This window comes from Bombina bombina, chromosome 4 (assembly GCF_027579735.1).
Source record: "Bombina bombina isolate aBomBom1 chromosome 4, aBomBom1.pri, whole genome shotgun sequence".
Classification (NCBI taxonomy): domain Eukaryota; kingdom Metazoa; phylum Chordata; class Amphibia; order Anura; family Bombinatoridae; genus Bombina; species Bombina bombina.
The window spans coordinates 1220308885-1220332348 of NC_069502.1; the positions used below are offsets into that span (position 1 = coordinate 1220308885).

Below are 23464 nucleotides of genomic sequence, written 5' to 3' on the forward strand. Positions count from 1 at the left end.
TCCTTTCTCCTCGGTGCCATGCTTGCATGCTCTCTCCTTTCTCCTCGGTGCCATGCTTGCATGCTCTCTCCTTTCTCCTTGGTGCCATGCTTGCATGCTCTCTCCTTTCTCCTCGGTGCCATGCTTGCATGCTCTCTCCTTTCTCCTCGGTGCCATGCTTGCATGCTCTCTCCTTTCTCCTCGGTGCCATGCTTGCATGCTCTCTCCTTTCTCCTCGGTGCCATGCTTGCATGCTCTCTCCTTTCTCCTCGGTGCCATGCTTGCATGCTCTCTCCTTTCTCCTCGGTGCCATGCTTGCATGCTCTCTCCTTTCTCCTCGCTGCCATGCTTGCATGCTCTCTCCTTTCTCCTCGGTGCCATGGTTTTACTTCTCCTCCGTTTTTGATCTTTAATTCCTTTATTTCCCCTTCTTTTTGTAGGAAGAAGGCAGAGCGCGGCCGGTTATACTTCACTCACCTGAAGAACAAAGATAATCTGACCTCTATGATCAACCCTAAGCCATGTGGCCATTTGTGCTGTTGTGTGATTAAGGGCTGTGAGCAGGTACAGTAAGCAAGCGAGTAGAAGTGATGGTGGGGGGGATGCTGATATCATTAGATGGTGTATTTCATGTTTGTGTGTTGCCCTCAGGTGGAAGCTATAGAGTATTATACAGGTTTGGAACAACGTCTGAAGGAAGAGTATAGAAAGGAAAAGGAGAAAGTGTATGAAAAGCCTCTCGGGATGGCATTTGTCACATTTCACAATGAGGCCATCACAGCAAGGTGAGTGCAATACGGACCTAGGTTCACAAGGACTGTGGAGAGCTCAACAGAAACACACACCTTAGTGTTAGCTCTATATATCTATGCTACACATTCATGCACTATAATAAAACACTAGAGCCATGGCAGTGCATCTTGGCTCGTGCTATATTTATCCCTGTAATCGCTTGCTCTTGTATACAGAAGTTGAACCACATTTATATGGTTAGTTTGAATCAGTCTGACGTAATTATCCTTTTAAAATCCATGTCTCAGAATGGCTTTCAACATTAAGCTTAATACAAAGGTTTCTTTGTTTTTGGTCAACAGGATCTGGTTGTTGTTGTTGTTTGATATATTTTATTATAATTGTTTTAAATTAGGTATTTTTCCATCTAAAGGGGAGGAGAGTCTACTGCTTCATTCATCACTTGTGCGAAATAAGAACCTGGCCACCAGGAGGAGGCAAAGACAGCCCAGCCAAAGGCTTAAATACTCCTCCCACTCTCCTCATTCCCCAGTCATTCTTTGCCTTTCGTCACAGGAGGTTGGCAGAGAAGTGTCGAAATATTCGGAGTAGTCTCTTATGGAGGGTAGTACTCTTCGCAATGGGACTGGAGTTTTAAGTAGTCCTGTCAGCCTCTCAATGAGAGCATGGGTGAAAGTTAGAGTCCGGAGATGCAGGGGGAGTTCTTCTGCGAAACCATCCCGACTCATATTAACAGCTCCTTAAGCAATCGGCGCTGACAAGTTTCGCTGCCTGCTTTTATTCTCTCAAGTCCATGGCAGCAGCGACGCTACTAAACTGTCACACTTGAAGGGCCGTGTTCCTGTTCCACGGCGTTGATTCTGGTAAGATCGTTTCATATATATATATATATATATATATATATAATGTGATAACGCAAGAAGACAGGGTCCTTTTATCTGTATAGAATCTAGGGTTATACCCTCGGAAGGGGGTTATGGAACAGAGAGGATTTCAATATTCATAATGTTTGTGTTTCTTTTTAATGACACGATGAGTCCACGGATCATCTAATTACTATTGGGAATATCACTCCTGCCCTGCAGGAGGCGGCAAAGAGCACCACAGCAAAGCTGTTAAATATCACCTCCCTTCCCTCCCAACCCAGTCATTCTCTTTGCTTATGTTAAGTGCAAGGAGGTGGTAAATTAGGTGTTAGAAAAGATTCTTCAATCAAGAGTTTATTATTTTTAAAGTAGTGCAAGATTGTGCTGCTTTGTCCTAAGGTGCAGCCGTAGTCCATATCAGTCTCTTCAGTAGAGCAGTGGTGGCTTTAGAGCAATGGGAACTTGTGGGACATAATTCTCACTGCGCCTCCCATATTCTGATGCTGCCCTAACCCTGAAAACCTGAGAGACAGTTACTCAGGACTTTCCTTTTTTTCACAGGTCCATGTGAGGGATAGGACCTCTCAAACCTGGGAACTGCCTTGCTGTCAGGCAGCATCTGAAGTAAGTGCTGGGTTTATTTCTGGGGGATAGAATAAGACTCAGAAAAATGTGGGCACTTTATTAAATGGGACAGACCTCATACTTAACATAATAGATTCTCCTAGGAGCATAGGGGACATATTGGGCAGCTTAGACGCAGGTACTGGGGCTGGTTCTATAATATTGGCGGTGGTTCTACATCTCCCGGCGGTTTTATAACTTAAATGACTGACTGGGAGATTCCTTATTGACACGCCCACGATGGGAGGTTTTCCAAGAAGCGGCAAGTAATTTCGAGCTCTTTTTCCGTTCTCTCCGTCCGCTGTAGGAAGGCATTCTATGCATCTATAAGTCATAGCTGCGTATTAAGTCCGGAGGCCGACATAGCTCAGCTTGTTTACAATGGAACAAAGAAAGCATGGGCCGAAAGACCATGAGAGAATACACAAATAGCACTCTTGTAGTCATCTGTGACACTTAATGTGTATATATTGAGTAAGAGGATAGAATACCAAATGGTAAGGGGAGTACGCTTGGGTCATTAAAACATAACTTTTATTGAATACGCAAAAAAACAGGAGATAAAATAAAGGGATGTGCAATTAAAAACAAATAGCTACCTGGGGCGTGATAAAGAATATATCTTATATCTTTATAATGTCTGAATGTGACAGTATCCGGTTGTTATATAGATAGGGTATAAACAATATGGAATTAATTGTGTAGTAAACCTCTGCAATGTTAAAGATGACATGATCAGCACAGAGTAACGGTGTTAACACAGTAGTTAGTTATCTTGACTTTTATTCACCATATATTTGTTGCAGGATAAAGATATGTCCCATATTGTTTGTTACCCAAAATAACTTGTTAACGAGATGTATTTGAAATTACATTGAGCACATAATTGTAGACGGCAAAAACCATTGATTCAGTGGTCAGTGTGCTTGGTGCATACTTAGGTATTCATGGTTGTCTGTTCAATAGCTCACAGACTAATACATTATACCTTAACATTCCATGATAGATCTGTAATCTTATATATAGTAAACGATTAGTTTGAACCACTATCTCTTAATATATGATGATTACTAGATAAAGCTAGTAGCTCATGATTTATAGTAGTAATTAGATAAAGTTAGTATTTGTTGTTTTTTTTAAAAAGATAGGCTCTATATGTACATGTTATAACACTTGCCGGCAGAGTCTACAATCAACTCCAGGTTACACCATATATCTTATTGTTGGTTAAAATGTTCCAAATCACAGGTATTAATATTAACCAGCGAGCATCTGGTGTAATATTACCAGATAAACCATTCATGAAATAACGTTAGTTGAAACGATTTATTAATTGTCTGTATGACATGTTGTAGAGCATATAGGGAACCAACACTGATGCTTTATTATTTTATATTACGGTTTAAGTGTAATACCGTTATTAGAACAGAAACCAGCATCTGCTTATGCTGAGTAAGTGTACAGCATACGTGATTGTATTGCTGACCCTAGCTGTGTGATTAACTTCTGTAGCGTTAGTGAGTCGGTTCAATCGTTACTACATACATATTCGATAGATGCTTGTGCTTACACCAATGTTTCAAGCAGTATGTGCTTGAACTAAGTAAGTGTTCAGCCGATGTAATTATATTGCTAGCCCGCAGCTGTGTAGCTTGCCTCTGTAGTATTAATGAAGCAGTTCGATAGTTCCTATGCAAATTGTGCACCGCGGTCTTTAGCTGATATCTGTACTTACACAACAGGGTATTTGTCTGAATTTAGACACCTTGTTATCTTAGCATATGATATCTGTGTATCTGTAGTAGCAAATTTGTACTTGGCTGCTACAATTGTTCGTTTAGGTCACAATGCTGCATATAATTTATGTTGGTGCCGAGTCAAGATCTATGATATTGTTAGACTGCATTTAGCCAAATATTTTGTAATTAATGTTTTGCTCTTCGCTGTGCATAATATTTTTTTTTATTTTTTTTATTGAGTTTCGGCATATGATACAACATAATCAACTCGTCAAGATGAATCTTTGTGTATACATTCATATCATTTAACATAACATATTTTTAAATCATACATGACTAGATTTTCTCCCTCACCGGGATTAAGTATCTACCAACAGACGAGAAAAGAAAAACCACTTACTCATGACCTCACTTTTTGCAAACTGACAGTACTCCTTCCTCAAAGAAGGTAAGCAAGAGAAACACAGCAAAAAGAAGAAAAAACAAAAAAAAAAACAGTTCTAATTTGCATACATTAGATTTTTACTTCGTTAGAAATCTAAATACCTCAACACCAAAAAACAGCCCGGGGGCACATAACGCGGAAACATAGGGGGGAGGGGGGGGGAAGGGCGGGATGAGAGAAAGTGCAGCAAAGGAAAAAGAAAAAGAGAATAAAGAAGAGAAGAAAGAAAAAGAGGGGGAACCCCTAACCTTAATCGGTACAACTGGCCCTCTCTGTTAGCCACGACCTAGGCAGTATTCCAGATACAATTAGATTTAAAAATGGGGTTGCATTCTGAAAAGGCTTTAGGAAATGACCCTGCTGCTCTGATGTCCAAGAACTAATCAGGCTTCCCCATTTTTTAAAATAATTCTTTAATTGCTTTTCTGAATCTACCTTGAGATTCTGCCTTTCTACAAACATCTGTGTTTTAATGGTATTGGTAACTTCCCTCATACAGGGGGTTTCTCTTTGTCTCCATTTTTTGAAAAGCAGACTGCGCGCTACCAGTATAGCTAAATTAACCAATTGTCTATCCCCCGTGATAGCCGACTTCTTAAGGAAAAATATATGTTCTGCCTGTAGCTCAATTTTACTCTGGAGGTGACGGTTCAGCCAATACTGAGCCTTAGCCCAGTATTGCCTAACTTTTGGGCAACTCCAGATACATTGTAGAAGGTCTGCCCCTGCCCGAGTACACTTAAAACAGCTCCCTACCTTTGACTCCCTCCATTTGGCCATTCTAGCTGGTGTCAAATAGAAATTATTTATGATTTTGCACTGGGATTCTCTCCAGCTAATACATGAAGTCACCTCGGCTGTAAGTTCAATACTTTGTAATATGTCCTCTCCTTGTAACCTTTCAAAATATTTATTAAATTTTCCTTTGACCAGGTCAATATGTTCCAACCCCTTATTTGTCAGAAGTTTTAGATACCACCAGGAAATTGAACGTTTCCCCGCTCGATATAGTTTTAGGCCCGGTGCTATTTGAGCCAGTCCCCATTCAGTTACCACTTCTCTATTAACTCTTTCAATATAGTGGCGTACCTGCAGGTATGCATAGAAATGATTGCTTGGAAGGTGATATTGTTCTGCAAGACTCTGAAAAGTACGGGTTTGGCCATCCCTATCATTTTTTAGTTGCGCAAAGTAAGTTAGGCCTTTCTCCCTCCAATCAAAAAATACTTTATGGTTACAACCTGCTGGGAAATCTACACACCCGATAATCGGTAAAGATGGGGACACACAAAATTCCTGTCCCACTAAAGAGCAGTATAACTGCCACCCTTTAATGATATTAGCAAATGTTAACATACTATCTACATTCTGGGGCAGCTTCCTGTATGGACAATGTAGCATGGCTAGGGGACTAAAGGGTCTAATCAGCTCCGCGTCTAACTTATAATATGTTACGTATTCTGAGTTAGTAAGCCAGTCTAGTCCGAATTTAGCCAGCGCTATTAGATTATAATATTTAATATTTGGAATAGCGAATCCCGCATATGTTTTAGAGTTGCTCATTTTATCTATAGAGATTCTTGGTCTCTTCTTCCCCCAGATGAAGCAAGAGCAGGCTTTATTATATTTAACTATGTCTTTCCTTGTAACAAGGAGAGGTAAGTTTTGCAGCAAAAATAAAATTTTAGGAAATATGATTGTCTTAATTATCATGCATCTAGCCGAGTGACAAAAAAAGTAGGTTCCATTTATTTAGATTGGCTTGAATTTTATCAAAGAATTCCTTGAAGTTTAATTGATACCAATCCCTGGGGTTCCTAGAGATCTTAATCCCTAGATAATTGATGGCTTTTACTTCCTTAAAGATATAATTGTGGCTTTGCCTTGTTTTGTTAACCCATAATAGCTCTGATTTCTTAGGATTAATTTTATAGCCAGAAAAAGTGCTGTGCTCTGTAATAATTTCCAAAACACATGGGATGGAATTTACTGTATCTTGTAAAAAAGTAATATGTCGTCGGCGTATAGCGAAATGAGTAAAGACTCCCCACCAATCTTAACTGGTTGTATTGTTTGGCGTAGATATACTGCCAAGGGTTCTAAGGCGAGGTCAAATAGAAGCGGGGATAGTGGGCAACCCTGACGGGTTCCTTTTTCTAGAATAATATGTTGCGTTAATTCCCCATTCACTAGAAGCTGTGACCTAGGTTTCTTATAGACCATTCTCACCATATCGACCAAGTGGCCGGAAAAAACAAAGTTTTCAAGGGAGGTTATGAGATGGTTCCATTCAATAGAATCGAAAGCTTTTTCAGCATCTATGGTAATTAAGGCAAAATCTTTTTCCTTATTATTATGCCCTTCCCTTCGGCTCTGTTGGCCGATCCGGTGAAAATGGTCCACAGCTGTCAATACTCTTCTCATGTTCCGAACCGAGTTCCTGTTTGGAATAAAGCCAGCCTGGTCTGTATGTATCAATTTGCCTATGACTCTCTTTAATCTATCAGCAATGATTGACATCAGGATTTTATAGTCCTGATTTAACAGGGAGATAGGGCGATATGCCGCTAGATCCTCTGGCTTTTTACCTTTCTTGTGTATCAGAGTGACAATTGAGTCTGAGAAGTAAGGAGACTTTAAGGCCTGTGATAAAAAATAATCATTAAATAGCTTCTTTAATGTGGTGCCAATTGTAGCTGATAGAGTTTTGTAAAATTCGATCGGGAGACCATCAGGGCCTGCTGCTTTTCCAGATTTGATTTTTTGTATTACTTTAGCAATTTCTGACTCTGTTATAGCCGCATTAATCTGTTCTAGATCACCTGCTGATATATTAGGTAGTTTGATTTTTTCCCAAAATTTTGCCTTGGCTCTTTCATCTCTTCCACCGCTTGTATATATGTTATGAAAGTACTTATAGAATGCTTCCCTGATCTCTGTCGCTTGAGTTATTACCTTGTTACCATCTTTTATTGTTGCTATGATGTTTTTCTTTTGTCTGAACTTTACTATTTTAACCAGGTGTTGGGCTGAAACCCCCTGATATCCTTGAAACTTAGCCCTTGCTTTGAGATCTTCCCCTGCCCATTTCTCTCTAAGAAAGTCCTCCCTTACGTTTTTGGCAGAGATATATTTACTCCATGTTATTGGATTTGAGGAATGGAGGTATCTGTTGTATGCATTCCTAAGCTGATTGGCCACTTGTAACTCTCTAGCTTTCAATTTACGTGTAAGCTTGACCATGTATCCCTTGATTTCTCCACGCATGACGGCTTTCCCTGCTTCCCAGAAGGTTTCTGTTTTATTAGTATATCCTTTATTCAGGTCACAATATTCTAACCATTTTCTATTTAACCAATTAGAGAACTGTATATTTTGACTCATATAAGCCGGAAAGTGAAACGAATTCCCAGGACTTCTAATCCTCTTATCTGGCCAAACCCGCAAGCTTATAATGGCGTGATCAGATAACACTATGTCTGCTATATGAGTTTCAACTTCACACTTAACTATCTGCTGACTTATCAGAAAAAGATCAATACGAGAAAAGCTTTTGTGTGCCTTAGATTCACATGTATATACCCGGGCATCCGGGTGTTGTTGACGCCAAATATCATTTAACTTTAGCGTCTTGATATAGTTCCTAAAAAATTTGGCTTCTCTATTATTTATCTGACAGCCTCTGACTCTAGACCTATCCATCTCTGGATATAACGTGAGATTCATATCTCCAGCTATAATCAGGTTCTGTTCCAAGTGTGGAATGAGTTTCTGCTGGACCTTTTGCCAGAAGCTTTTCTCAAGTTTGTTTGGAGCATAGATGTTGCAAAAGGTCCAGCAGATGCCCTCTATCTGTATCTGGAGGACTATGTACCTACCCAGCCGATCACACTCTTGTTTAAGGATTTTGTAATTAACCTTTTTATTTATGATGATGGCCACACCTCGCTTACGCCTATTACATGGAGTGGCTACAATTTCTGCCACCCAATTGACTTTCAGTTTTGCTATTTCGTGATCCTTCAGGTGCAATTCCTGCATAAAAATAATATCCGCCTTCTCACTTTTTAACAGTCTCAAGACATTTTTCCTTTTAATGGGGGAGGTTATACCCCCCACATTCCACGACACTAATTTTAAAGGGTCTGACATTTTAATCTAAGGAAAGAGGAAAAAAGGAAGAAAAAGATGAAGGGGAGGGAAAAAAAAAAAAAAAAAAGGGAAAAGAAAGAAAAAGGAACCCTACAAGAAACCGCCCATATTCCCCCCCCCTTCCCGTAACCTTCTATTGTGCTGACTGTCTTACCATTTTGATATAATCTTCTAGTCTTTAATGCCCTTACAATATGAAAATTCCCTCTTGAACCTTTAAAAATTATAAGCATTCTCATTGCCTTTAATGACCTGATATCATGCTAATACCCATTCAGACTTCTATGTTATTCTCCTGGCAAACATCTTGTGCTTCTTTTACTGAGTTTAACACTACTCTCCCTTCCATGGTTAAAACAGTTATTTTGGCAGGGTAGATCAGGGCTGCTTTAAGCCCAGCTCTAATCAACCCTGAACAGAATGGAGCCATAACTTTCCTTCTGGAAGCAGTCTCGAACGAAAAGTCCTGAAGCAACAGGATTTTCTTTCCTTCAATTGTTAATGTTTGTAGTTTCCTAAAATGTTGCATTATATTAATCTTATCCTGAAAGTTCAGGTATCTAATTAAAACCATCCTGGGACGTGTATTTCCATCTGTATTGGTCCTAGTACTTCCTACCCTATGTGCTCGTTCTACCTGGAGTGAGTCTCTTTCTACCTGAATCCCTAATAACCTGGGAAGTGTAGTTGCCGCAAATTTTAAAAGATCCTGAAACTCTCTACTTTCTGGAAGTCCCACTACCCTAACATTATTTCGGCGGGATCTATCCTCCAGATCTTCCACCTTTAACAGGAGTGCCTTGATTTTATCCGTATTTTCCTTCATATTTATGTCTTGGGTGTTTAGCTTATCTTCTGTTTCTGAGACCCTAGACTCTATTTCTGCCATTCTGACTGAAAACTGCCTGATCTCCTGCGATAAATCTGCAATATCCTTTTTCACCAGTTCAAACTGTGGGAGTGAAAGGTCCGCTAATTGATTTATAGTCATTTGTGAGTCCTGATTTACAGAGAGACTTTCTGGGTTAACCTCGCTACCTGCTTCTGGTCCTAATTTCTGCTTCCTATCTTTCCTAGGAGGCATGGCCGGGGACTTATTTTTTATGCTTGCCATATATTTGTCCATCGAGACTAATAGCACCTCTCTCTGAAAATGGCTGGGGTATGTACACTTCTGACTAGGGCAAAGATATTCTAACTCTTTTTGTGTACTCTCCCCTTCTCTTCCTTCCCCTCTGCTCCTTTGACTCCCCTTTCCTTGTGTTCCGAACAGTAGAATCTAAGGTTGATTTCTCGCTTCCTAAAACCGTGGCCTGTACCCCGATGTGGTTTTGTGTAATCTATTTTGATTCGTTTGCTACCAGTTTCAGAAACCTAAATCCCTCCACCATCAGCTAGCTGGCTACCAATCCAACAGGTGAAAAAAGAAATAGTTTATATCAGAAAACAGGGATTTTTGCACACTTTCATACCAACAAGCAAACCTACAATACCTTGCAGCAGCTATATTTAGCAATATATCTTTAAACCAATATTCTACAGAGCCTGAACCCTAAAATTTTAAATCTTTTACTTGAACACAGTTTCCACTAATTGGCCTGCTGGATACCGGGGCTATTACTAGCCAGTCCCTGTCGGGGAGATACGCTTTAATACTAATCTTACCTAATAGTGCCTAAAGTGTTATTGCAACCATAGTTGCCAGTGTAATATATTTTACTAATGTGCCTTGTTTCCCTTTTTTCCCCTTCCCCCCTCTCCCCCTCCCCCTCTCTCCCCCCTTAACTCCTTTCCCTTTACCAACAAAAATACCAGAACTCCCTCTACGGAGTCTGAGTGAGGCTTCTAATGCCTGTGTATTTTATTATGTGAAATATAAAGTGCCCAGTAAGATGACCATACCAAATTATCTCACTGTGTCTCCTCACTCCCTGCAACTCTGTGCAAGATATACACGTTCCCCTGCAGCTTATGACCGAATAGTGAGGCCAATAGTCTGTCCCAGTAATCCAGCACTTTCTATCTTTCTTTCTATATATAGCTGGTAGCTTCGGCCTATAGGACGTTTATTGTAGTCCTTGGTACCCTGTTCCTTGTCTGTTCTGACCAAGTCCCTTAATCCTCAGTGTCTTATTTCCTTAACACTGTATTTAACTTATACAGTACAACAATGTATTACTATTGACAACCAGATAAACAGCGACCACAGGGCTCTAACACCCTGAACAGATGTTATCACCACCTAGAAAATATCTCCAAATACTATAAATAGAATCTTTCTTTGCCAGCATACATAATAGTTAATAACAAAAGGCAGCACAATAAATGTCTCAGATAGCAATTGTCACAGTGTTAGCTTTGACTATTTTCTGCACTCTCAGTCCATATGTTTAGTTGGGAGACTTTTATTATTAGTCCTCCTTTTATCTCCAGGTATTGAGCTTTCTGAATCATTAATTTCCTGTTTATATGTCCGTCAGCTGCAGATTCTCCACAAACAGTTCCACTAATCTGCTCTGGCCTTAGCGTTCCCTGCAAACTTTTGTGTGTATAAAGTGAAAAAATGCGACAAGAATCAGACATAAAATATGGTTTCCAACTTTACAGCCTCTTCTCACACATCATAGGACTCTCTTTCAGATTTTATACGGCTGTTATAAACATCATTCCCACTTTTCAGGAGCCTGTTGACTTATGGGTCATTTATTGGTTAAATTCTCATAGTCCAGAAAAGTTCAGGAATCGTTACTACTGTGATACTCTACCCTGCCCTCCGTGACAGGCTTAGCTTTTAATGAGGAGATTTTTCTGAATCACCACACATTCTCCCGCTATCACAGTGCTCCCTTTAAACTCTGTTCCTCAAGCCGGGATCTGTATTAATCCCCAGCCTCTCCCACTGGCTCCTTTGCTGGGCCTACAACATAGACACATCAATGACCCCTTTTGCACAGACCCTCCGAACCCTGACCACCAAAAAATAAAGATAATACTTGCGCTCCTGTGATACTCTTTATGCGGCGTTCCAGGCCACCGCTCCACAGCTCCTTCACTGCTCCTCCGTCTGCCCGGCTGCAGTCGAGACACCTCCCATCTGCACCCGGTGCTTTAAACAGCTGACGTTTCCGGCAGGTTTTTTGGAGACAGCCGCAAGCCTTACTCGCAAACCAGGGCGAGTGTCCCACACTCAGTGGCGTTCAGATTGGTCAGGGTCGGGAGTCTGGATCCGTCTTCGGAGCACTGTGATGCGTGTCCCCAGCCGGGACCAACCGGCCTGAACTTTGGTAAAGTTAGACTTCCGCTCCTGATGGTAATTTGTCTCCCCAAGCAGGGCTCTCACCCCCAGCAATAGGAGCAACTTAGGCGGGGTATGATAGTGAGTTGGCTCCCTCTCACAGAGCTCGAGCGTGCACGACCTCCTCACGCTCCTCCCACAGGAAGTCCGCTGTGCATATTATTAATAAGATTACCGTTAACAAGATATCTAGATACCATTTGTTCAAAACTGCCTAATAAGCATCTCCTACCAAGTCTCAATGGTGATAGAGTTAAATCATATCTAATGTGAACCGGAGAACGCTGCAGTTGAACAAATAAATTAACAACGAATATTGCCCCAAGTTAAGCTAGAACTAACAAACACAGGAGCTCCCTGACTCCTCACCAATGCCCTAACATGTTTCGCCGTACTCTGTTTAGCTATGTTGAAAAGTTAGCTGGAAATCCCTTTGCAAGTGGGAAATAAGACACTCGCCCTTCTTTTGTATATGAAAAGACCCTTTACACAAACAGGAGCAAGCTGAAGAAGGTATCTGACGGTATTCACATCAAACTTTGGGGCTTCGTTAGGAGTCTGAAAATCAGAGCAATGTTATTTAAAAATAAGCAGAACTATACATTTTTAAAAAAAAAAAAACTTTATGGGCTATATAAACAGATAATCTAAAAACATATATGCAAAGAAAAAATGAGTGTATAATGTCCCTTTAAGGAGGTTTTCGCTACATTGGACGACAGCGACCCCACGGTCGTTGTTAATCCTAAAAAATCCAGTAAGCTGAACAAATATTTTGAGGTACCTTCCTCAATAGACGTTTTTCCGGTACCAGACTGAGCTTCTGAGATCATTGCTAAAGATGTTTCCCATAGCCGACTCGGTTTAGGAGGCTTGGCAAACAGTCCCCAAAGTGGAAGGAGCGGTTTCCACCTTAGCTAAGAGAACTACTATACCCATAGAGGATAGTTGTGCTTTCAAAGATCCTATGGACAAAAAATTAGAGGGCTTACTCAAAAAGATGTATGTACACCAGGGCTTACAATGGCAGCCAGCTGTGTGCATTGCTACCATCACTAGTGTGGCGGCATATTGGTTTGATGCGTTGTCTGATGCTATCAGGACAGAGACTCCCCTGGATGAAATCCAGGATAGGATAAAAGCTCTTAAAGGACCAGTCAACACAGTAGATTTGCATAATTAACAAATGTAAGATAACAAGACAATGCAAAGGCACTTAGTCTGAACTTCAAATGAGTAATAGATTTTTTTTCTGACAATTTTAAAAGTTGTCTTTTCCACTCCCCCTGTACCATGTGACAGCCATCAGCCAATCACAAATGCATACACGTACCATGTGACAGAAATCAGCCATTCACAAATGCATACACACTTATTCTTGCACATGCTCAGTAGGAGTTGGTGACTCAAAAAGTTTAAATATAAAAAAGCTGTGCACATTTTGTTAATGGAAGTAAATTGGAAAGTTGTTTTAAATTGCATGCTCTATCTTAATAATGTAAGTTTAATTTTTATTGAGTGTCCCTTTAAATTGGGTAATTCCTTTATTAGGGATGCTTCCCTTCAAGTTATCAAACTGGGAGCAAAGATTTCAGGTTTCTCTGTTCTAGCTCACAGAGCCTTATGGCTAAAACCTTGGTATGCGGATGTATCCTCTAAGCTTTTAGCGATTCCTTACAAGGGGAAGACCTTGTTTGGGCCTGGCTTGACGGAAATAATCTCTGATATTACGGGAGGTAAGGGTCATCTTCTCCCTCAGGATAGGAAAAACAAACAAAAGTGATTACAGAGTAATTTTCGTTCCTTTTCGAAATTTCAAGGGAAATTCTTCCTCTTCCTCCCCCAAGCAGGAACAGTCTAAACCTTCATGGAGACCCAATCAGTCTTGGAATAAGGGAAAACAATCCAAGAAGCCTTCAAAGACCACATGAAGGGCCTGCCCCCGATCCGGGTCCAGATCTTATAGGGGGCAGAGTTTCCTTCTTCGCTCAAGCTTGGGTTCGAGATGTTCAGAATACCTGGGCAGTAGAAATAGTGTCCCAGGGATAGAAACTAGAGTTCAAAAGTTTTCCTCCCAGAGGCAGGTTTCTGCTTTCAAGATTATCTGTAGACCAGACAAAAGAGAGTCGTTCTTACACTGTGTAGGTGACCTCTCCGACCTGGGAGTGATAGTTCCTGTTCCGATTCAGGAACAGGGTCTGGGATTTTATTCCAATCTGTTTGTGGTTCCCAAAAAAGAGGGTACCTTTAGGCCTATTTTAGATCTCCAAGATTCTAAACAAATTCCTCAGAATACCGTCCTTCAAGATGGAAACTATTCGTTCCATTCTCCCTTTGGTCCAAGAGGGTTAATTTCTGACAACTGTGGATTTGAAGGACGCGTACTTGCGTGTTCCCATTCACAGGGATCATCACAAGTTTCTAAGATTTGCCTTTCTAGACAAACACTTCCAATTTGTGGCTCTTCCCTTCGGTCTTGCCACAGCTCCCAGAATTTTCTCAAATGTTGGCGGTGCTTCGATTACGGGGCATTGCAGTGGCGCCCTATCTGGACGACATCCTAGTCCAGACGCTATCCTTACAACAAGCAAGATCCCACTCGGAAATGTTGTTATCCTTCCTGCAATCTCACGGATGGAAGGTAAATTTGGAAAAGAGTTCCTTAGTGCCAAATACAAGGGTAACTTTCTTGGGAACCATAATAGATTCCCTATCAATGAAGATTTTTCTGACAGAAGTCAGGAAATCAAAGATTTTTGATACTTGTCTAGCTCTTCAGTCCACTCCTCGGTCATCAGTGGCTCAGTGCATGGAGGTAATCGGTCTGATGGTAGCGGCAATGGACATCATCCCGTTTGCTCGGTTCCATCCCAGACCTCTGCAGTTAAACATGCTCAGGCAATGGAACAGAGATTTTGCGGATTTGTCTCCTTGAATACTTCTGGAGCAGGAGACAAGGGATTCTCTTCAATGGTGGTTGTCTCAGGATCATCTCTTCCAGGGTACCTGCTTTTGCAGACCATCTTGGGTGATTGTGACAACAGACGCCAGCCTTCTAGGATGGGGAGCAGTCTGGGGCTCCCTAAAGGCTCAGGGAGTTTGGACTCAGTCAGAGTCTGTTCTACCTATAAATATTCTGGAACTGAGAGCGATCTTAAATGCTCTTCTGGCCTGGCCCCAGTTAGCCTCGGTCCAGTTTATCAGGTTCCAGTCGGACAACATTACTTCAGTGGCTTACATCAATCTTCAGGGAGGAACGAGGAGTTCCTTAGCGATAACAGAGGTAACCAAAATAATTCAGTGGGCGCAAACCTACTCTTGCTGTCTGTCGGCGATCCACATCCCCTGTGGACAACTGCGGGGCGGACTTCCTGAGCAGGCAGCCCTTTCATCCGGGAGAGTGGGAACTCCATCCCGAAGTGTTTTCCAGTCTGTTTCTCAAATGGGTTCAGCCGGAATTGGATCTCATGGCATCTCGGCAGAATGCCAAGCTTCCGAGGTACAGGGACCCTCAGGCGGTACTGATAGACGCCCTGGCGGTACCTTGGACCTTCAGTCTAGCATACCTATTTCCTCCGTTTGCTCTTCTTCCTCGGGTTATTGCTCGAATCAAGCAGGAGAGGCCCTTGGTGAGCCTCATTGCACCGGCTTGGCCTCGCAGGATTTGGTATGCAAATCTGGTGGACATGTCAGCTCTGCCACCTTGGAGACCTCAGTTGAGGTAGGACCTTCTAATTCAAGAGCCCTTTCATCACCCAAATCTAGTTTCTCTGAAGCTGACTGCTTGGAGATTGAACTCTTAATTTTATCCAAGCGGGGCTTTTCAGAATCGGTCATAGAGACCATGATTCAGGCTCATAAACCTGTAACTAGAAAGATTTACCATAAGATATGGCGTAAATATCTCTACTCCAGGAGTAGCCCTTGGATTCACACCAATAGAGTTAGGATCCCTAGAATTTTGTCCTTTCTTCAAGAGGGTTTGAAGAAAGGATTATCGACAAGTTCCCTAAATTTCTGCCTTATCTATTTTGTTACACAAACGTCTGGCAGGTGTTCCAGATGTGCAATCTTTTTGTCAGGCCTTGGTCAGGATCCGGCCTGTGTTCAAACCAATTACTCCTAATCGGAGTCTTAATTTGGTTCTCAAAGTTCTTCAAGGGGCTCCGTTTGAGCCTATGCATTCCTTAGATATTAAGTTGTTATCTTGGAAAGTTTTTTATTTCTTGTTGCTATTTCTTCTGCTCGCAGAGTATCAGAACTCTCGGCATTGCAGTATGAGTCCCCTTACCTTATTTTTTCATTCAGATAAGGTAGTTTTACGTACTAAATTAGGATTTCTTCCTAAGGTTGTTTCTGATCGGAACATTAATCAGGAGATTGTTGTTCCTTCCTTGTGTCCTAATCCTACCTCTCAGAAGGAACGGCTTCTGCACAATTTGGACGTGGTTTGTGCCTTAAAGTTTTACCTGCAGGCGACTAAGGATTTTCGTCAGTCTTCTGCTTTGTTTGTGGTTTTCTCAGGAAAACGTAGGGGACAGAAAGCTACGGCTACTTTATATTTTTGGCTGAAGAGTATCATACGTTTTGCATATGAGACTGCTGGACAGCAGCCTCCAGAGAGAGTTACGGCTCATTCCACGAGGGCTGTTGCTTCCTCATGGGCATTCAAGAATGAAGCTTCTGTGGAACAGATTTGCAAGGCTGCAACTTGGTCCCCTCTTCACACTTTTTCAAAGGCCGCTTTTGGGAGAAAGGTTCTTCAAGCAGTAGTGCCTTCCATTTAGTTTCCCTGTCTTGTCCCTCCCGTATCATCTGTGTACTCTAGCTTGGGTATTGATTCCCAATAGTAATTAAGATGATCCGTGGACTCATCGTGTCATTAAAAAGAAAATTTATGCTTACCTGATAAATGTATTTCTTTTTTGACACGATGAGTCTACAGCCCACCCTGTTTTTGAAAGACAGGTTGTTGGTTCTTATAAACTTCAGACACCTCTGCACCTTGTTACCTCCTTTCTCTCCTTTACTTCGATCAAATGACTGGGTTGGGAGGGAAGGGAGGTGATATTTAACCGCTTTGCTGTGTTGCTCTTTGCCGCCTCCTGCAGGGCAGGAGTGGTATTCCCAATAGTAATTAAGATGATCCGTGGACTCATTGTGTCAAAAAAGAAATACATTTATCAGGTAAGCATACATTTTCTTTTTTTTGCTGCACTTGTGTGAGATGAGGCTCTGTCAGTGTGGAACAGTTAGAGATTGAGGCTGGCTTTTTTGTCGCGTCTCTCGCTTAGTGCAGGGGCGGTCCTGCATGGCACTCCATATGACCGGGTGTGGCCTCAGTAACTTCGTTTTTCTCGACCTGTGTTCGGAGGAGACGAAAGCTGTTTCTTGTAGTCCAGGTCATAGGAGGTGGTGAGTGCCCCGGCCATTGGGATATAAAGGTGCTATTTAATCAATAATCAAGTCCGTAATAAAGGCGCAAGCTATGGAGGATTCTTATATGTTGGAGAATACTCCTCCTTTATCTAAACCTACTAACTGTGTATACTGTGAGGAGTTTCTGGTGGAACCGCCGTTGCAGCTCCGTTCCACACGTATGACAATATTACTACTTCCAAAAAGAATAAAGTATTTAGTGCAACTGAGCCGTCCACCTCTGAGGGTTCTCCGTCCCGTAAGGTGCATTCCATACAAGCATCTCCGATTACACAAGCAGTTCCCCAGGGCACTACTAACCCTCCGGCGGGGCCCTTTGGTTTCCAGATTTCGCTGATCAATTGCAGATGGCGGTCTCTGCGGGCATAAATGTGAAGCCTCTTCCTACTAAGCGCAAGCAGAAGGTACGGCACAGCTATGAGTCTCAGGGGTCTTCGACTCCTCCCCGGATAGTCTTTCCGAGATATCCAGCGGAGGACAATTCCGACTTGTTGGAGGATGTCGCTTCTGAATCGGCTACTTCTAGGCCTCCGTCCTCGGAGGAACCAGATTTCAAATTTAACATTTGCGTTTCCTGCTGAAGGAAGTCCTTGCTATGCTGGAGGTTCCGGAACCGAAGCTACCGGAGAAACCTTCGATCCCTAAATTGGATAGGGTTTACGACAGGGTAGTGCCCCAGGCCTATCCGGTTCCTATAAAAATGGCGAACATTATTAAAAATGAATGGGAGAAACTAGGTTCGCCCTTTTCTCCCTAGTCCTCCTTTTAAGAAGCTTTTCCCCGTTCCAGATGCGCAGCTTGAACTGTGGGGAACCGTCCCTAAGGTGGATGGTGCTATTTCCATGCTCGCTAAGAGAACGACAATTCTGCTTGAGGATAGCTCCTCTTTTAAGGAACCCATGGACAAAAAGATGGAGTCCATGTTGCAGAAGATGTTCCAACTGATGGGGTTCGTTTTCCAACCGGCGGCAGCTGTCGCTGCGGTGGCTGGGATGGCTACCTATTGGTGTGACGCACTAGCAGCAATGGTCGAGGTGGAGACCCCCCTCAAGGAGATTTTGGATCAAATCAAAGCCTTAAAGTGAATAAGAGACAGTTTTTTAAAAAATACTATTAAAAACAGGGGCACTTTCATTCATCAAAGTTTACAAAGCAGCCGTTTTGTTAAAAAAAAATTACCTTTTTTTTTTTTTTTTTTTTTTTTTTTTTTTTTTTTTTTTTTTTTACAGCTAGAGCAGCTTCCCCCACCTAGAGATCCTCTATTCACACGTCAGCAATGACTACCCTGGGGGGGAAAGCCGTGATTGGAGGAAGCCGGATTAGTCATTGCTGACGTGTGAAGAGAGGATTTTCATGAGGGGGAAGCTGCTCTGGCTGAGAAAAAAACAAAGGTAAGTTTTTAATCAAAACGTCCCTTTCGTGCAGACAAGTCTCAGCGCCAGCATCCTTACGCAAAATCTGAGCAATCCATGGGATCTTGGAAGCCAGCAAACTCTTGGAATAAGTCCAAGCAGAGCAAGAAGCCGAGTCAGTCGGCATGAAGGGGCAACCCCCGACCCGTCCTTGAACCAGGTAGGGGACAGACTATGGTCTGTGAAAAGAAAGCAAAGACAGGCGCAGCCCAATTCAAGTGTAGTATTCTTTAATTCAGTGTAAGTGCACACATACAAATGGCTACTTACAAAAGGCACAAATAAAATCTGAATATAAAGGTATCTTTACATCCAAACTGTGTTATAGTATAGCATACAGCTATGAAACAAACTCTACGCGTTTCGTCTGAGAACGCCCAGACTTTCTCGAGAGATGAAAAATTAGAAGTGTTGCAAGCATGGTGCCTACCGGCTTTATAAAAGGGACCATTAATTGCATGATTAATTACCAGCCAGTCAGAGTATGGTGGTACTGATTGGCAGGTGAGCTTGTTAAGTAGGAAAAAAAAAAAAAAAAAAAAGCTTTGCATTATTGTATGTTTGAAAAACATATAGTATTTGTTCAGTGTTATCACCTTAAATGCAATAGTAAACGTTAAAATATAAACATAAATAAGAAAATGTACAATAAGCTTTATGTTAAAAAACCTTGTAAATTAAAAACTAGAAAAAATGTTAAGAACAATATGTAGTTGTATGCACTAAAATTAAAAATCTGATGATGTGTTTTTTTTAAAAAGATGTTTTTTAGTAAAACTACATGAAAGCTTGCAGGTCTAATTCTAGGTTTAGACCTGATGGTTGCATGGTGTTTAGTTGGTAAATCCACCATGATTCTCTGCGTCTGAGTGTTAGAAGCCTGTTTGGAAATTTATTGGGGGGTATCCAGTCTATGACTTGGATTTTGAGGGATGCAGGATTTGAATTGTGATGTAATTTAAAATGTTCTGGCACACTGTGTGTCATGAGGCCATTTTTTATATTATTGACATGTTCTCCCAGCCTTGTACGTATACTTCTTTTGGTTCTTCCTATGTAAATCAAATTGCAGCTACATTTTAGCAAGTAAACTACATAGGTGGTACTGCAGTTGCTCTTATATTTCTGTTTGAATGTAATGTCTCCCCCTGAGTTGGTAAAGGTAATCTCTCTATTTACATATTGGCACATGCCACATCTGGATACCCCGCATTTGTAGGTGCCGGGTTTTTGTTGTAACCAGTGTGTTTTATCCTTAATTATACAAGGTTTATTAGAATTACGCAATCTTGTGGGTGCTAAAATGTTTTTAAAATCCATATTTTTTCTGAAAGTTACCAATGGGTGATCTGGTAAAACATCGCCCAGTATGGGATCTGCCTTTAACACACCCCAGTGTTTCTTTAGGATATTTTGTATTTCTCTAGAGCCCTGACTGTATGTTGTGATGAATCTGACATTGTTTAATGTATTAGATTGTCTCCTTCGTTTTGACTTGTCAGTAGGGAGTAAAAGGGTTTTCCTGTCCATTAGAGAAACTTTAGTTTTAGCCTGTTCTAATAACTCAACGGAATAGCCCTTTTCAATGAATCTAGAGTCTAGTAGAGCGCACTCTTGATTGTTATCGCTTGTTTTGGTGCAGTTTCTCTTTATCCTTTGGTATTGCCCCAGAGGAATGTTAGTCTTCCATCTGGGTAAATGGCCACTACTTGCGTTGAGGAACCCATTCTTATCAGTTGGTTTTCTAAAATTCTTCACTGCTACCTTGTTTTGTTCATCGATATATAAAATTAAATCAAGAAACTCTATTTGTGTGGTAACTATTTTTGACGTAAATTTTAAATTATAATTATTGGTGTTGATGTGTTCTATAAACTCCTTACATAGTGTTTCACTTCCTCTCCAGATGATAATTACATCATCTATATACCGAAAATAACGTATTAGGTGGCTGTGATAAGGGTTATTTGTCCAAATGTGATTGTTCTCAAAATGATGCATGTAGAGATTGGCGTACGATGGGGCAAATGTGGTCCCCATCGCAGTGCCCTATATCTGTCTATAAAACTGTTTATCAAATGTGAAATAATTATGTGAAAGTATGAATTCAATGCCTGTTAAAATAAACTGAAGGTGTTGATGGGGTGAGAAGTCTTCAATAAGTATTTCTTTAATAGCCTTGATTCCTTGGTCGTGCGGTATACAAGTAGGACAGACTATCTCTTTTTGCAGGTGCCTGGAGGGGAGACGTTACAGACCCTTGGGTCCTGGAGTTCATCACCCAGGGGTACAGGATAGGTTTCAAATCGTATCCGCCCAGAGGCAGGTTCATCCTGTCAAACAACTCTTCAAGACCAGAAAAGAGAGAAGCCTTTCTGGGATGTGTGAGGAATCTCTCATCTCTCGGGGTAATCGTCCCAGTTCCTCATGTAGAAAGAGGTCTGGGGTATTATTCAAACCTTTTTGTGGTCCCAAAGAAGGGTACATTTCGTCCAATTCTGGACTTAAAGGCCCTAAACAAATTTTTGTCAGTCCCATCGTTCAAGATGGAGACGATCAGGTCAAATTTACCCCTGGTTCAAGAGGGGCAATTCATGACTATAGACCTGAAGGTTGCTTACCTTCATGTTCCAATCCACAAGGATCATTTCAAATTCCTAAGGTTCGCCTTACTGGACCAGCACTTCCAGTTCGTGGCCCTTCCGTTTGGTCTGGCGATGGCCCCAAGAGTCTTTACAAAGGTTCTGGGAGCTATTCTCGCAGTAGCGAGAGCCAGAGGAATTACAGTGGCTCCGTATCTGGACGATATCCTGGTCCAGGCTCCATCCTACAATCTGGCGGAGGACCATTCGAGAGCTCTTCTACTTCGATCCCATGGGTGGAAGATAAACAAAGGGAAGAGTTCATTGGTCCTCAGCAACAGGGTGGAGTTCCTAGGTACGATAATAGATTCTTCTGCAATGAAGATATTCCTGACAGACCAGAGACGTTGCAAGCTGGCGTCCAACTGTCTAGCCCTGCAGACTTCCTCCAGGACATCTGTGGCCAGATGTATGGAGGCAATCGGGCTTATGGTATCCATCATAGATGTCATTCCTTTTGTCAGGTTTCATCTCAGACCTCTGGTGCTGTGCATGTTGAGACAATGGAACGGCAATCATTCATTCAGACTTGTCCCAATGGATATCTCTGAGGGAGTCCCTGTCTTGGTGGACCCGACCGGGCCAGTTGTCCCAGGGGACTTCTTTCCTGAGACCATCCTGGGAGATTGTAACCACGGATGCGAGTCTATCAGGTTGGGGAGCTAGAAAGGCACAAGGCAGATGGAATCGAGAGGAATCAAGCCTACCTATAAACATTCTGGAACTTCAAGCGATTTTCAATGCTCCGAAGGCTTGGCCCCCGCTTGGGTCGTCCCAATTCATCAGATTCCAATCGGACAACATCACCTCGGTGGCTTATATAAACCACCAGTGGGGGACGAGAATCTCCCTAGCAATGAGAGAAGTATCTCGGATTCTGGAGTGGGCAGAGACAATTGTTCGCTCTCAGCGATCCACATTCCGGGTGTGGATAACTGGGAAGCGGATTTTCTCAGCAGACGTTTCATCCAGGGGAATGGTCTCTTCACCCCGAGATGTTGGCGGAGATCTGCAGCAGATCGGGGGCGCCTGAGATAGATCTCATGGCGTCCAGACTGAATTGCAAGCTACCCAGATATGGGTCGCGATCCAGGGATCCCCAAGCGGAACTAATAGATGCCTTGGCAGTACCCTGGACTTCAACCTAATCTACATATTTCCACCGTTGCCTCTTCTACCTCGAGCAGTGGCCCGCATCAAGCAGGAGCAAGCTTCGGCTATTCTGATTGCTCCGTCGTGGTCGCAGAGGACGTGGTTTGCGGATCTAGTGGTGATGACGTTTTATCTGCCGTGGAAGTTACCTTGTCGCAAGGACCTGCTAGTTCAAGGTCCTTTTCTACATCAAAATCTAGATTCTCTGAGGCTGATTGCGTGGAGATTGAACGCCTAGTCTTAGCCAAGAGAGGTTTTTCGGAGAAAGTGATAGACTCTCGTCCAGGCCAGGAACCCGGTCACTAGACGCATCTACCACAAGGTCTGGAGGACCTACTTGTCCTGGTGTGAGGAACGAGGATACCCTTGGCACAAGGTAAAGATATCCAGGATTTTGGCCTTTCTCCAGGATGGTCTGTATAAGGGTCTTGCCGCCAGTTTCCTAAGGGTACAAATCTCGGCTTTATCGGTACTGTTGCATAAGACGCTCGCAGAGCTTCCTGATATTCAGTCCTTTATTCAGGCTCTGGTTAGGATTAGACCGGTCTTCAGGAATCCGGCTCCTCCCTGGAGCTTAAACTTGGTGCTTAAGGTCTTGCAGATGGCTCCGTTTGAGCCTATGCATGCTCTGGACATTAAGATTCTCTCATGGAAGGTCCTGTTGCTATTGCTTCGGCATGCAGAGTCTCTGAGTTGGCAGCCTTACAATTTGAGCCTCCTTACTTGGTTTTTCATGCTGACAAAGCCGTTCTGCGAACCGGTTTGGGATTTCTTCCCAAGGTAGTGTTGAGTCGTAACATTAAGCAGGAAATAGTGGTCCCTTCCTTGTGTCCTAGCCCATCCTCTTCAAATGAGAGGTTACTTCATAATCTGGATGTGGTTCGGGCCTTGAAGTTTTATCTTCAAGCCACGAAGGAGTTCAGACAGACATCGTCCTTATTCGTTGTGTATTCTGGAAGGCGCAGA

At 42.2% G+C, this 23464-nt stretch overlaps 1 protein-coding gene across 1 annotated transcript in view; it reads left to right on the top strand.

Moving 5' to 3' along the window:
• TMEM63B (transmembrane protein 63B) overlaps positions 1-23464 on the top strand; it is a gene marked incomplete in the record, with an annotated part of 652794 nt that overhangs the window by 411037 nt on the left and 218293 nt on the right. Inside the window, 2 exon segments of the mRNA XM_053712736.1 lie at positions 420-543; positions 631-764. Of these exon segments, the coding sequence (XP_053568711.1) occupies positions 420-543; positions 631-764 (258 nt within the window).